Raw genomic sequence first — 13,725 nt, 5'->3', positions numbered from 1 at the left:
AATTTTCTAATGTCAAAAGGGGAGTGTATTTCATTAGTATCCTGTTTTGTATAACATCTCCTTTTGCTCCATCTCATGTGGATATCCCTTGAAAGGTTTCAAAGCTCTGAGCATCACATTTTAAGTATTTTTTCTCCAAGACATCTTATTTTCTTTTTTACTAAAACAAATCAATATGTTCACCAGAGACAAAAGCCAATTATTAAATGAGGAACATTCTGGAATAGGAAATAATACTTATTTTTGTTATAACCTAAAGAATAAATAGGCATCACTAAGCAACAGAAGTCAGTATTTTATTCAAATGGCAAACTGATCCAGAAAATTATATACATGCATGCTATATAAAAAAACAATGTTGAAATCACCAATATTTGAACTTGTCCCCAGTTTGAGAACAGTGTCCCAGGAACTTAACAGCTCTACAAAACACTACGGTTCTGACAATACCTAGAATTAATAACCTAATCTAATCAGAAGGAAAACACATTTAGTACATGGGATGGAAACCACCACCTCTCAAGCCTGGCACACCCCGATGGGGCAGATGTACACCCCTCCAGCAGTCTGGCCCTGCAGTGCTGAAGTCAATAGGAACTTTGTGAATCATTTCAGTGGAAACAGATTCTGTGATAACACAGGCCTCTGAGAGAAGGGCAGCAGTCCTTCCTGTATGAGTAAAGACAGAACACTGACGCAAGTATAAAGAATGAAAAGATGAGGTGGATACAGCCAAGCTCCTTCAAAATGAAAACATACCCTAGGGCATCTCACACATCCTTTTCCAGCTGGAGAAGATCTCTTGAAGAAATGTGTCCAAACCCCTCTCATGCTAACTCTTCCTATGGCTGACTAGATTGTACTAAGTTGCTAAGAGAAAGAAGACTAAGAAATGCTTCAAGTCTAATAATTTAAACTATCAAACCATATCGTAATCAAGTGCCTATCCTGTAAGCATTAAAATCTTTCTTTCTGAACTTAATGAAGAAATAAAAATATAGCATGATGATGTTTTACATTTCTTAAAATATTTACGTCACTGTAGTCCTGATTATTTTGAATACTCTGAAGATAGTAAAAGGTGTGATTTTGTGCGAATGTGTGCTCATGCAAGCACAGATCTAAAAATTCACACATGCAAAAAAACATTCAGGGAGAATCTTGCATAAATTAATGAAAACTTAGTATATTAGGGCAATTACATTTTTTTAGAAAAAAAACCTGTGCATATCCTCTTAAATAAAGATATTCTGGTATCAGACAAATAGAAAGTATGATTTGAGACAGTTTTTATGGAATGCATTTTCCACTGCAAAAACATTATACTTCTCATGCTACATTATTTTTTAAAAATGTGTTATTATGAAAAGTGCAAAGATTACTGATTTCAGAAGTTACACTTGTCTACAAAACTACCTATTATCATATAATTTTTTTTCTAAATCAAGTAAAAATTACATGTTCCCAAACTGAATTCTTCAGGAATTCCTCAGCTGACCATTATTTCCAGTACTGTTAGGATGTGATCATGTCTACCATGTCTCCAAGACAATGAAACAAGAGCAGTCTCAGCACAGAGTACATCAAAGAAACAGCCTGATGTCATTTCTCTGAACTCCCTGTGAGTGGAATCAACTGCCACCTTTCCCTGAATAAAAAAAAACAACATTAAAAAAAATTCATTATCCACCACTGCATCCAAAATCCAAAAAGGATAAAGGGAGACTCCAACAGTCCTCTCCTGGAAAACTGTTTTGTTTTTTTTTTCCCTAAGAGCATACTTTTAACGGCAGGTCAGAAGAATCAGGAAAAACAAATTGACTAGCCTCACTAGGAAAGCCCCAAATACAATACAATTCAGCCCTATTTCCTACTCCCACCATTCTACTTTTGGTGATGTCTGTAGTACAGCACACAAGATAAGGAAAGGCCAGTTTCAGTCACACTGTTCTTTCTTCTGGTGAAACATTTAGTTGTAAAACTAAGCATTGAGGGTCTTGTTTGGTAAAGCATTTCCTTTCATCTAATCAGGAAGTGTTCAACCCACTCACCGAGGAAAGCAACTTGATTTGGCTACAAATCAGATCTGTCCCACACAGATATATAAAATAATAATCCATCCCTGTTTCATAGGCAACTTTCTCATAGAACAAGTAATCTTAATGAAAATGAAGACTGTTAATAACAGAAAACAGCTCACACTCTTACTGGAAGAAAAATAATGTTAATTAATAGTGATTTAAATATTTTTTAACTGTCCCTTTTTCTTTTTGTGCTGGCTTTGGCTGGGATAGAGTTAATTTTCTTCAGAATTGCAAGTAGGGAGCTAGGCTTTGATTTTGTGCTGACAAGTGTTGATAACACACAGTTATTTTCATTATTGCTGAGCAGTGCTTGCACAGGGCCAAGACTTTGTCCTGGTCCTCATCCCACCCCACCAGTGAGAACACTGGGGATGGCAAGAACCTCGGAGAAGACAAGCCAGAACAGCTGACCCCAACTGACCAGAGGGATACCCTACCCCACAGCACAACACACAGAACTGGGGAAAGAAGGAGGAAGGGAAAGGGAAGACATTCAGAGTGTCTTTCCAAGTCACAAGTGATGTAGCCCTACTTTCCTGGGGATGGCTGAACACCTGCCTGCTCACGGGAACTGGTGGGTGAATCCCTTGTTTTGCTTTGCTTCCATGTGCAGCTTCTGCTTTCCCTACTAGGCTGTCTCCATCTCAGCCCATGAGTTCTTTCACTTTTACTCTTCCAATTCTCTCCTCCATTCCACCAGAAGCCAGTCAGCTGTATGGGGCTGAGCTGCCAGCTGGGGATAAACCACAGTACATTTACAGCTTAAATAAACGTTTCCTAATTACTGGGAAAATGTACACATTAACTTGTAAAATTATGAAATATACAAAGATGAAAGCAGATGTTAGAATGCAGTTTTAAGCATTTCAACATTACATTTGTTCATAACAATTTAGAATTTTTAGAATCAACTCTTGGCTTTCTTTTTGAAAAATACAGATGGAACAACTCAGCTCATTGATTTTTTTAATTAGTGAAAGAAAGATAACTTCAATTATTTGACTTTTATAGGCTACCATTTAATAAAAAAAGAACAAACTCAAAGCAAGCAAAATACAGTAAATAACAGCAGTTCTGACAACCCATGAGGCTGCCCTACCGGGCCCTGATGAAAAGGGTTTCATCAGGAGTTGCAGGACAATTGTCCTGCTCAGTAACAGTCTCTACTGTGCCTGAAGCAGACACAATCACCATCTTTTTAGCTGCTGAAAGAGCTTTCTCCTTCTCTGCAATGGCAGCACACACTGCCACAATTTCATCACTTTCAAAGTCATAGTCTGGGATTGACTCTTGTACAAGCTCTTTTCCTTTTGCCAGTGCTTGCCCTGACTCAGTCTTTGTGGCTCTCTGCTGTTCTTGTAGTTTTCTTGCCCAGGAAAGGTCTTCTTTCCATACTTCAGGGTTCATTGGAAAGATGTGTAAGGATACCTGGAAACTTCGGATTGCCTATAAGCAGAACAGGGAAGAAACAAAGATGGAACACTTTAAAGGCTACCTTTTTTATAAAAATTGACAACAACAAAAAGATTATATATGTATCATTTGAGCAAAGCCAAAAGCCATTTTACTCCTGTCTTTATTGGAGCAATCTTCCCTCATCTTGGTTCAATAGCAGCCTCACCCCCAAGCAATTTTGTCTGAAAGGACAAAAATGCATTAATAAGATAGGTACTTGTCAATGAAAAACAATATTGTTATTAAGAAGGTAAAAGGAAAAACTATGTTTTGGATGATTTCCTATTCCACTTTCATCATCAGATGTACATAAAGGCAAAAGCAGACAGATATGGTTTAAAGAAATACAGAAAAGCAATGACTGGAATTTGAAATATCACTCGTATTTCTGCCTTTAAATTAGAATGCAGTCATTTCACATACAGACCTAATACTACACTAATACTAGCCACATGGTAAACAGTTTCTGGAACAGGTATGTGGTTATAATAACACATAAGAAATGCACAGAAGGAGCCAAATAAACTCCAAACTTTGAGAGAATAACTTCTTTAATCTTATAAACAATGTAATATTAGTAGAAGTAAGTGTAGTTAGTGATGCTTCTCCTTTCTTTTGATTCAACTGGGAAAATATTCACAAATGCAAATCCTCAACTGGGAAGTTGTGAAATTAGAATCAAAGAAGTGTGACTATCTAAAATAAGAAGAGGTTGATACAATACTAGAAAAAAGCTACACCAAGAATTACAACTGTATTGACTTTTAGTTATATTAACAGTGATCAAGGCTGAACCTACCTCCTCAAACTCAGGTACCTGTATACAAAAGCATGAGTGTATTTCATGTTTATGAATGTACAGTGAGTTATGAAAATGGGTCACTTTAGTGACCAAACTCTTTTATGACATATACAGAAGCCCTCCTGTAAGATGGGAAAACTGTGATGGTATGGATTGGGAAGATATTTGGGAAGAGTTCTGGCAACTCAAATATTAAAACTTTAAAGACGTATGGTAAATCAGAGTTTTCATATTCTGTTGTAGTTTATAGATACTTAAAGCATGTCAATTAATTCAGAAAATCACAATTTTCTTCTGCACTGACAGAAACTGATAGTTCATCCTTCTGACAGCACAGATGAATATATGGACTCCATATGATGGGAACTCAGAAGAGAGATACAAAATCAGATTTAAGACATACTGTTGTAAGATGTAGCCTTTCAAATCCAGACAGAAAAAAAAAAGCTTGATTATTGTCCACAGCCAGCTATGAAGTATAGAAGCACGTTGAACTTTATACAGAAGAAGAACTGAAGTTTAGTTCTTGTAGAATAGTGTCACTTTATTCAATTTTGCTAGGTTTTAATTTTCAGGGACACATGAACAACAATTAAACACTAAATGCTTATTTTTGTATTTCTGTTGAAAACAAAATATAAACAAACACCATCTGCTTTTAAGCTTTCCATGAAAGAGGCCCCCTAATTAAAACCTGTCTATATAGTTATGTTCATGCACAATAAATAACATTTGGTAAGAGTCAAAGCTGCTCTGATGATTCATACAATGCAGCATACAGCATAAAAAATATCATCTTAGTAAATATATTAGAAAAGTTTTTGTGCTTGACTTTTTTATAAAGAAACAACAAAATACTAGAGCAAATTTTTAAGTGCTGCAAAAGATCAGAAGGATTAACTTTAAAGCAGAGATATAAAACTGAAAACTTGTCATCCATTTAAAATTTTATGTTGCACTGGAACAGTGCCCAAAGCCACTAATTTCTACTAAGACAGAAGAAAAGAATGGTGGTACTTTTTATTCGTGCCCTAATGGAGATGTAAATCTTCTCCAGTTGCCTGTCACACTGTAGTAAAAGACACTGACACTACATTTAATCAGCATTTCTAGCTTCATTTTAAAGAGGAGCTGTGATTTTAGGGACCCTGCCTATAAGGACAACAGGACTTTAAATCAGTACAGTCATGTATCTGCTTTTTCTTCTGTAGGGATGTGCAATGTAAAACCTTCTGCGAGACTTTCTTCCTCGTGGAATTACAGCATTTGAAAAACCTGTGTTTTTGAATTATCTTACATTTTTTCTCACTACATAACATTCTGTAGCAAAGAATCTTCCATTTGTCCCATGAATAGAGTCTCCTCTGCTAGTTTGCAGTCTTAAAATGTGAAGGGTAATTCTGATTAGACTGAAGTTATTTTACAGATTTCTCCAACATGTGGATTTAGTAACTGTCAGTATACAGAAACCCCCCAAAAAAGCCAGGTGAGAGTTTTAAGAGGTTGTATCTGCTACCAAAGTATGCGTTAGGCATTTATGTTACACGGAGCTGATGCTTTCTGACTTGTTTCAAATGATGTCTAACAGTGAAGTAAGTGAACTTTTTCTGTGTTAAATTATCTTTAATATGGAAATAATTTTTTTTGTATGTTTTTATAACACTCAGCATAGTCTTTGGGCATGCTGTGGGTGAGAGGCTGGACATGCCCCAGCCATGGCACTCACAGCCCAGAGAGCCAAACGTGTCCTGGGCTGCATCCAGAGCCCCATGGGCAGCAGGGCAGGGAGGGGATTCTGCCCCTCTGCTCTGCTCTGCTGAGACCCACCTGGAGCACTGCATCCAGAGCTGGGGCCCAGCACAGGAGGGACAGGGACCTGCTGGAGCAAGTCCAGAGGAGATAACAAAGAGGATCGGAGGCTGTCCAGCCTGGAGATAGAAGGGTTCAGTGACACCTTACAGCAGCCTCCCAATACCTGTAAGGGACCCACAAAAGAGCTGGAGAAGGACTTTTACAAGGACATGCAGTGATGGAACAAGAGGTAACGACTTTAAACTGAAAAAGGGTAGATTAAGGCTAGATGTAAGAAATGTTTACAGTGAGGTTACTGAGGTACTCTAACAGATTGCCCAGAGAGATAGTTAATGCCCCAGCCGTGGACATATTTAAGCCCAGGCTGGACAGGGCTCTGAGCAACCTGGTCTAGTTGAAGATGTCCTGGCTGACTGCAGGGGGTTGGACTAGAGGACCTTTGCCTTCCCTTCCAAACCCCTGCAAGGCTGCTGTATGTTCTGCTGAAGTCACTGCTTCAGGCTGCCTCTAACAGACAGACCTCTTACACTGTGCTCTACTAGATGCAAGGATATGATCCATGATGACCAAGGAAACAAAAAACCACAAAAATAAATTCCATCCTAGAAATTTACACATTTAGCCTAAGAAAATAAAGCTTAAGTGCTATCAGTACTTTCACCTTGCAAATCAGGAAAATCCAAGAAAACATTTACTTCTTCATTACCAAATCATACTGCCAAAATTATTACATGAATTTTAAAACAATGGTCAAATAAAATTTCTTCAATATCCCTGTCTGTCTTATGCTGTGCATCAAATTTAGCTAAAGCTTTCAATTACATGGTCTTGATGTTGAGAAATGCACTCCCCAGAAGTCCTGAGCATCTTACAAAGGTAACTAAGAGGAGGTGTCAGCTAATCAGCCACAATCACTTGCAAAAACAGAGTATCAGTGGCAAAACTGTAGCTGAAAAGAGCATTTAAACCTCTGGAGACTTGCTTGCCCTTCAGCTCTCTTGATGGAAAATAAAAATCACGTCTGACAAGAAGATCTTTTTTGTATATTTATGATTTCCAACAGTGGTTAGAAAAGAAAAAAGGGTTACTCAATAGTAGGTGGAGAGGGCAGGATTAACACAGGACCTTCCTGTGGAAGTTTATATTCCTGGCTATTACCTCAATGCCTCAGCAGGATTGATTAAAGCTGTTGAAAAGAATTTAACAGAGCCCCACTTTAAATGAATAACCATGGTATTTTCTCTCTTAACTTAGCATTTCCTAAATACTTTGACTTTTCAGTGGAAAGCCAGCCACAAATTTCCTTTTTATTACCAAAATACTGTTTCTAAATGCTAACATTTGTAACATGTTGAAAAAATATCTCAAATTCAGACTAGTTACTTTAATTAGCTGCATTCCAATAAAACACAGACATTTCCCTCTTTGGGAGTACAAAACTCCCATCTTTATCTATAAGACCTAAAACTATTTATTTCAAGAGAGATTAAAGGAAAGGGCTGATCTGAGGACGCATGTTGTCAAGGCATGATTCTTCCAATAAATTGTTGTGTCATACGTAAAGACTGCTAAAGCACTAACTACTTAGCAGGAATACAGGAGACCTTCACATCCTTCAAAACATGAAACAAAACCCATGCACAACTGGTGCGTATTTACACATCTACCTTCTCAATTTCATGATCCTCAGTATGCCAGGTTTGACAGTGACCCAGAATGGGGCAAAGCTAAAGTCAAAGAACCATAGAATGGCTGAGGTTGGCCAGGGCCTCCTGAGTTCACCTGGGCCAAGCCCCTGCTCAAGCAGGGCCACCTGAGCTGGCTGCCCATGACCATGTCACAGGGCTGATGAACTTCTCCACATGGGCGACTCAGTGCTTTCAATTGGTTCTTGATTTTATTTGTGATTATTTTGGTTTTTCTTTTTTTTCCCCCATGATTAATCAAAGCATAGGGCTCACCCCGTCTCATGGGAGGAACTGCTCTAATGAAGCTATTAGTGTGAAATTGTTAACTGGTTAAGATGTCATCAGCAGAACAGGAGATGTAATTTGTAAAACCAAGTATTTGCAGTGAAATGAGAGAAATACTGCAAGCCTGACTGTATTTCTACATTTACTACATTCACATTGCAGGTTTACTCAAGTGTGCTCTGCACACTGATTTGTAGAATTTAAGGAATTTCTGCCTTTACAGAAATAAAGTTCTCCTAGCTTACATTTAAGTATTACTATTGAATTACCTTATTTTGTAAAAATTCAGGGGAAAATAAAGAGCAAACAAGTTACCTCATTCTTTTCATCACAAGTCTGACAAAAATTAAATCCAAGCAAATCTTTCTTTCTTTCTTTCATTATTACACAGCTCATAACATACATTAGATTTGTTTCTAATTTGTTGGAAGCAGCATTTTAGACCTGGGAAACTTCAAATTAAAAGACAGTAAATTGGTTTTTTTTCCCTAAGAAAAAATGCATCATTCATTGTGAATAAAAGTACTCACAACAGATCACTTAGCAGGGTGTGGGTAATGAAGATAGATGTTGGTGGGAGAAAAATGAAACAAAGTAACAGAAGAAGTTTTTTCAGAAGGGTAGTAATTCCCACATCTCAAAAAAAATACTAAAACCTTGATATTTATGCTTTATTAATTTTTCCTTGTAAAAAATATGATACAGGGAAAAAATAGAAAATCATGGCAATGTGGAAAAAAGATAATTATGACTTAAACCACTTGGTCAAGAAGATTCCACAAGTTCAATAACTGTGAATTCATTTCTTACTTTAAAATTCCTTTAGTCTTAACCTCTTAATATTCCTTAAAAATAGCTTGGTTCAAAAAAAATAAAACAATCAACATTATTTGCATTTTAGAACACCCCAGTTTTCTGTATGTGAGAACATATTTATCAGAAGGCAGTTCAACCTACAGAGGGAAAGGCAATGAAGTATGAACACGCAGTACCAAAGCACTGGAGACAACAACAGGAGCTTCCCGACCTCAGACTCCCTACTCAGAGACAATCAAAACACTAAGAGGGCAAACTACCTGTGATAACCTCTCCTCCCTCCCTCTTCACCACAGCAAGGTCAATTTAAGAATTACAGGAGCACCTAGAGCAGTGCTTCAGATGAAGGAAGTGCTTTGATGCCAATCTCTGATTATTCCCACTTAAAATGCTTTGCTTTGCATCTGAATATTCTCAGATACATAAATTAGATCCCTTTCTAATTAAGCTCAACAATGCACTATAACAGAGCAACTGAAGTGCTACTCTAATATGAAACAAAATTTAGACAATATGAACACTAGGTTCCCAGCACTCAAGATATCCAGTCCCACTGGTGTTTCACAATTTGTCTGTGCAGAAAAATCTTACAGGATGTGGTGAATCAACCTGCTGGGTGTAACCAGTACAGGTGTATTACTATTTATAACTGATATTATAGCAACTGTAGCATTTTTTACAGAAGAAACAGCATCAGTTATTTAGGATCTTTGAAGGAAATAAAACTGTAATTTTCCTGAGACTAGTACATTTAAAATTCTCAGGCATAAGTTACAGTGATAGTTTCATACACTTAAAAGGAAAGGACACAGACAGACCAGACCATCTACCCTTACATCCTACACCACAAAAGCCATGGAATGTTACCACTGCTGAAATGCAGATATGCATGAATTTATGAGAGATATTGCATATTACTGCAGCAACAAAGGGAGCACACTGCATATCTATAACACACAGCTTCTTAGGTTTTGTCTAACAGGACTGGAGCACCTCTCCAGAGAAGATGGGCTGAGAAAGTTGGGACTGTTCAGGCTGGAGAGGAGCAGGTTGTGTTGAAACCTCATAGCAACCTGCCAGTATCTGATGGGGAGTTACAGGGAAGCTGGAGAGGGACTCTGTCAGGAACTATAGAGACAGGACAAGGAACAATGAGTACAAAGTGAAAGAGCAGAAATTTAGGTATTAGGAAGATATTCTTTGTTGTGAAAGTGCTGAGACTCCGGAACAGAGAAGCTGTAGGTGCCCCGTCTCTGGGCATGTTCAAGGTCAGGCTGGATGTGGCCTTGAGTAACCTGGTGCAGGGGAATGTGTGCCTGCCCATGGCACAGTGGGGCTGGAATTAGATGAAGGATCACTCCAACCCAAACCATTCTATGACTCTAGGTGATTCACATAGCTTGTGTTTCTTTTGGTTGGTTTGGGGTTTTGAGCACAGCTTCTTATTACATTTAAAAAATTAATTTTGCATGAACTGTTAACCTCTATCAAAAAAACCCTATAATTTTTTTAATTCTTGGAAACTGTTTAGACCACACATTGTAACTTTGAAAAAACACTCTAAATGACCAGCAGAATTATTTGCATCAGAACAGAAAACAGCTACTTCTATTTAAAATACAACCAATATAATTATTAATCTAAGAGGTCATGATGCATTGTTTTTCTAATGGACCTCTGTGGATGTGACTGAATTTGAAAGTTCACTGGTTGTATTTTCACAGAAACTAGCAGAAAACTATTATATTCCAGGGGAAAAAGATGCATTTCACCTACTGCAGAGCATCCCTGGCTTTTTGCTCTCTTATTAAATGAAGAAGCAACTTCAGCCACCATTTGAGGTCAGAGAGGCAGAGGAAAGCAGGAATGAGCTTTACTTGCTGAATATTATATATAAAAATATATAAAAATATATATTTATAAATATATATATTTATAACATTATTTGCTGCATAAGCAGGACGCAAGGAAAACAAGCTATCAGAATTTTATCAGCATCAGGTATAAAAACTGAGCCTGAATAATCAGCTGATCCTTGGACTTGGCACTACCCTCTTTAAACTAAGGTGAGCTGCACTGTAACAGAACAACACACAGAATGCAATATGTGCAGTTATATCAGCATAACTGTTCTACTACATAAAGCCACCACATAAATATAGTATATGACACAAAAGTCTTGGAGCTAGACAGGTCTTCCACAAGTCCAGCAACAAAACCACGCAGGAAGCATTTGTGAAATACAATAAAGCAGAGGAAACACTGGAGATAAATAATAATGATCTTTTTCCTTGTCTGTGTTCAAGGATATACATAAGGACATACAGCAACCTTGGTATTTCTGCACTTTCCTTCTCACACACAATTAATTGTTATCCTACCAGCGCTATCTCTCCTAATCCAAGCTGGGCACGTCCCAAAGTCTGCCAGGCATCCCAGGAACGTGGGTTTCTCTGGACAGCCATTTCTGCTGCATGCACTGCTGGGAACATTTCATGTAAAGACATCAGGACCTGCATCAGAAATAGAAGAAGAAGGAAGAAAAATAAGCAAAACTAAAAATAAATTTAAGTTTTCTGGGATTACCCTGGCAACAACCACTGCTTCAATAACTAAGGACTGGATTAATTTTACCCAGTATCATTTAGTTAAAAGTTAGTTGTCTGACCTCAGATAGTCACCCAGACTCATTTCAATCCCCACACAGAGCAACAAGCATGCGAGAGGATGATTCACCCAAACTATTTAAGCAGCTCTATTAGAAGTAGATTAACTGCTTCTGAAAGTGCCTCTCCTTGTGAACAAACCCTACACACTATACAAGCACAACAGAATACTCAGGAGGACAAACACACAGAGAACTAAACATAGTAAATGTGCAGGTACTGTTGAAAAACTCCTGGACTGTATTTATTTTTTTTAATAGAGAACTGTGATCTACCAGAAACAGCACAGTATGCATGATATAATTATAGAAACAATCCCTGTAACTCAGCATGGAAACATACCTTAACAATGACTGCTCTATTTAGAAAACAAGCAATCTGAAGAGCCTAACTTAGACATGAAGTCACCTACATTAAGTAAGGAAAAAAGTGGTTTCTGAATGTGAAAATCTCTGTTACTCAACAGTTACCACAGGATTATTCTTCTTGCATTGAATCTCCATAACTACGACAATAAATCACAGTTAGCAATACACAATGTGGCTCAAAGCTTGCCTTATGTTTCCAATACCACCATGAGACTGGCATATCACCTGAAGACCTGCATCACTCTGAGATCATGATTTCAGACACCCACATGCTATGGTGATAGATACCAATGTAAGAAACAAATGACAACTGCATTCCTGCAGTATGATGAGAATGTCAACCACAAGGGTTAGACTCATGTGTGGGCAACCACTTTCATCCCAACTGACCACAACTATGATGAATAATATTAGAACACATCAGGACTACTGCTTAAGTTCAAAACAGATTTATTTAACCTTACAGTTTTATGATATATTAAACAGATAAATATGAGTGTGGAGCAGAGGAAGATTCAAATGGGATGATCTTGAGTATTTACTCTAATTAACAAATAGTACATGCACAACATAGATATAAGCAGTACATTAAAAAGAGGAGGAGGGAAAGGGGAAGGCAAAGATTTACTATAGAAAGCAACCCTGGACTGAAAAAAAACAAGAAACATCATAAGCATAGCTTATGAACAACTCTTTGGATTGATACTTCTGCTGCTCTAGTATGACTAAATTTTTCTAAAGACTAGTCATATGGTTTCACTTTAATTCCATTCAATAGACTGAATCCAGAAGTACCTAAAAATCTTTAAAAAACAATATACAGCAGTTTATCATCTTCCTATTTTTCCTGCTCAATGACTGTAGCTCTCAATGACTGCATTTTGTATCAAAGTCTCTGATGAATGTCACGTGTTTTTCCAAAACTTTCAGATGAACTACATTTGTATGGGAAGTTTCCCTTATCTGCAGCAAATGTGTGAAGTGAATCAAACTGCTACTAATGGATAGGTATACATCCTACCAAGATGAAGGGATTCTGCATCTATCAGCTATATTCTATATCAGTGTCTTAATGTATTTATTTTCATAAGAGAAAACAAATCCAAGCATACACTCACAGGAACATTTTTATGCGTCCCAAGTATTATTTCCTTCTAGTACTTTCTACTGCAAACTAATCACAAAACATCCGTCTAAGTACTGAGGAAATCTTTTGTAGTGCTTAATGAATTTTACTGGTTTGTTTACAGAATTATTACCTCACTAATAAAGGCAATTATTCCACTTTCATCTATTTCCAGTATCATCTATATTATTCGACTATTCATCTATTATGACTACTGTGTGTACCAGAATAAACAGCTGCTAAAAAAATGCTCTTCCAGATCATGTAGTAATTACTTTGCTCCTAGTAACTTCAACATTAGATTCTCAAAAAATATTCAAACCAACACATCTTTGAATGTATATGCATTTTTATCAAAATCAGACCGTTTTTTCAGTTATTAATAAAATGACTCAGCTACACTTGTCAGTCAGTATAATGAATATACTTATTAATGCACACTATTTTCCTACACTTTTTTTTCAGGTGAAGAGGTCATCAAAATGAACCTACAATGGTAGACATGAATGTGTGCAGCCTTGTGTTGTGTTAGTCTACCTGTATATCATTATCACTTTAATAAAACACCTCTGCATGCTCTTTGGAAAATGAACCAGCAAACCAGCTATTCCACACCCAAAAAA

At 37.2% G+C, this 13,725-nt stretch overlaps 1 protein-coding gene across 1 annotated transcript in view; it reads right to left on the bottom strand.

The window, feature by feature from the left end:
* Positions 1-275: 275 nt before the first annotated feature.
* Positions 276-13,725, bottom strand: part of TTC33 (tetratricopeptide repeat domain 33) — a 44,734-nt gene continuing 31,284 nt past the window's right edge. The window contains exons 4-5 of the mRNA XM_062513407.1: positions 11,324-11,455; positions 276-3,530 (exon numbers count right to left, since the gene is read on the bottom strand). Coding sequence (XP_062369391.1) covers positions 3,180-3,530; positions 11,324-11,455 — 483 coding nt within the window. The 3' untranslated portion in view covers positions 276-3,179. The remainder of the gene's footprint in view (positions 3,531-11,323; positions 11,456-13,725) is intronic.

This window comes from Cinclus cinclus, chromosome Z (genome assembly GCF_963662255.1).
Source record: "Cinclus cinclus chromosome Z, bCinCin1.1, whole genome shotgun sequence".
Taxonomy (NCBI): Eukaryota; Metazoa; Chordata; class Aves; order Passeriformes; family Cinclidae; genus Cinclus; species Cinclus cinclus.
This window is presented reverse-complemented; position numbering and strand designations above follow the sequence as displayed.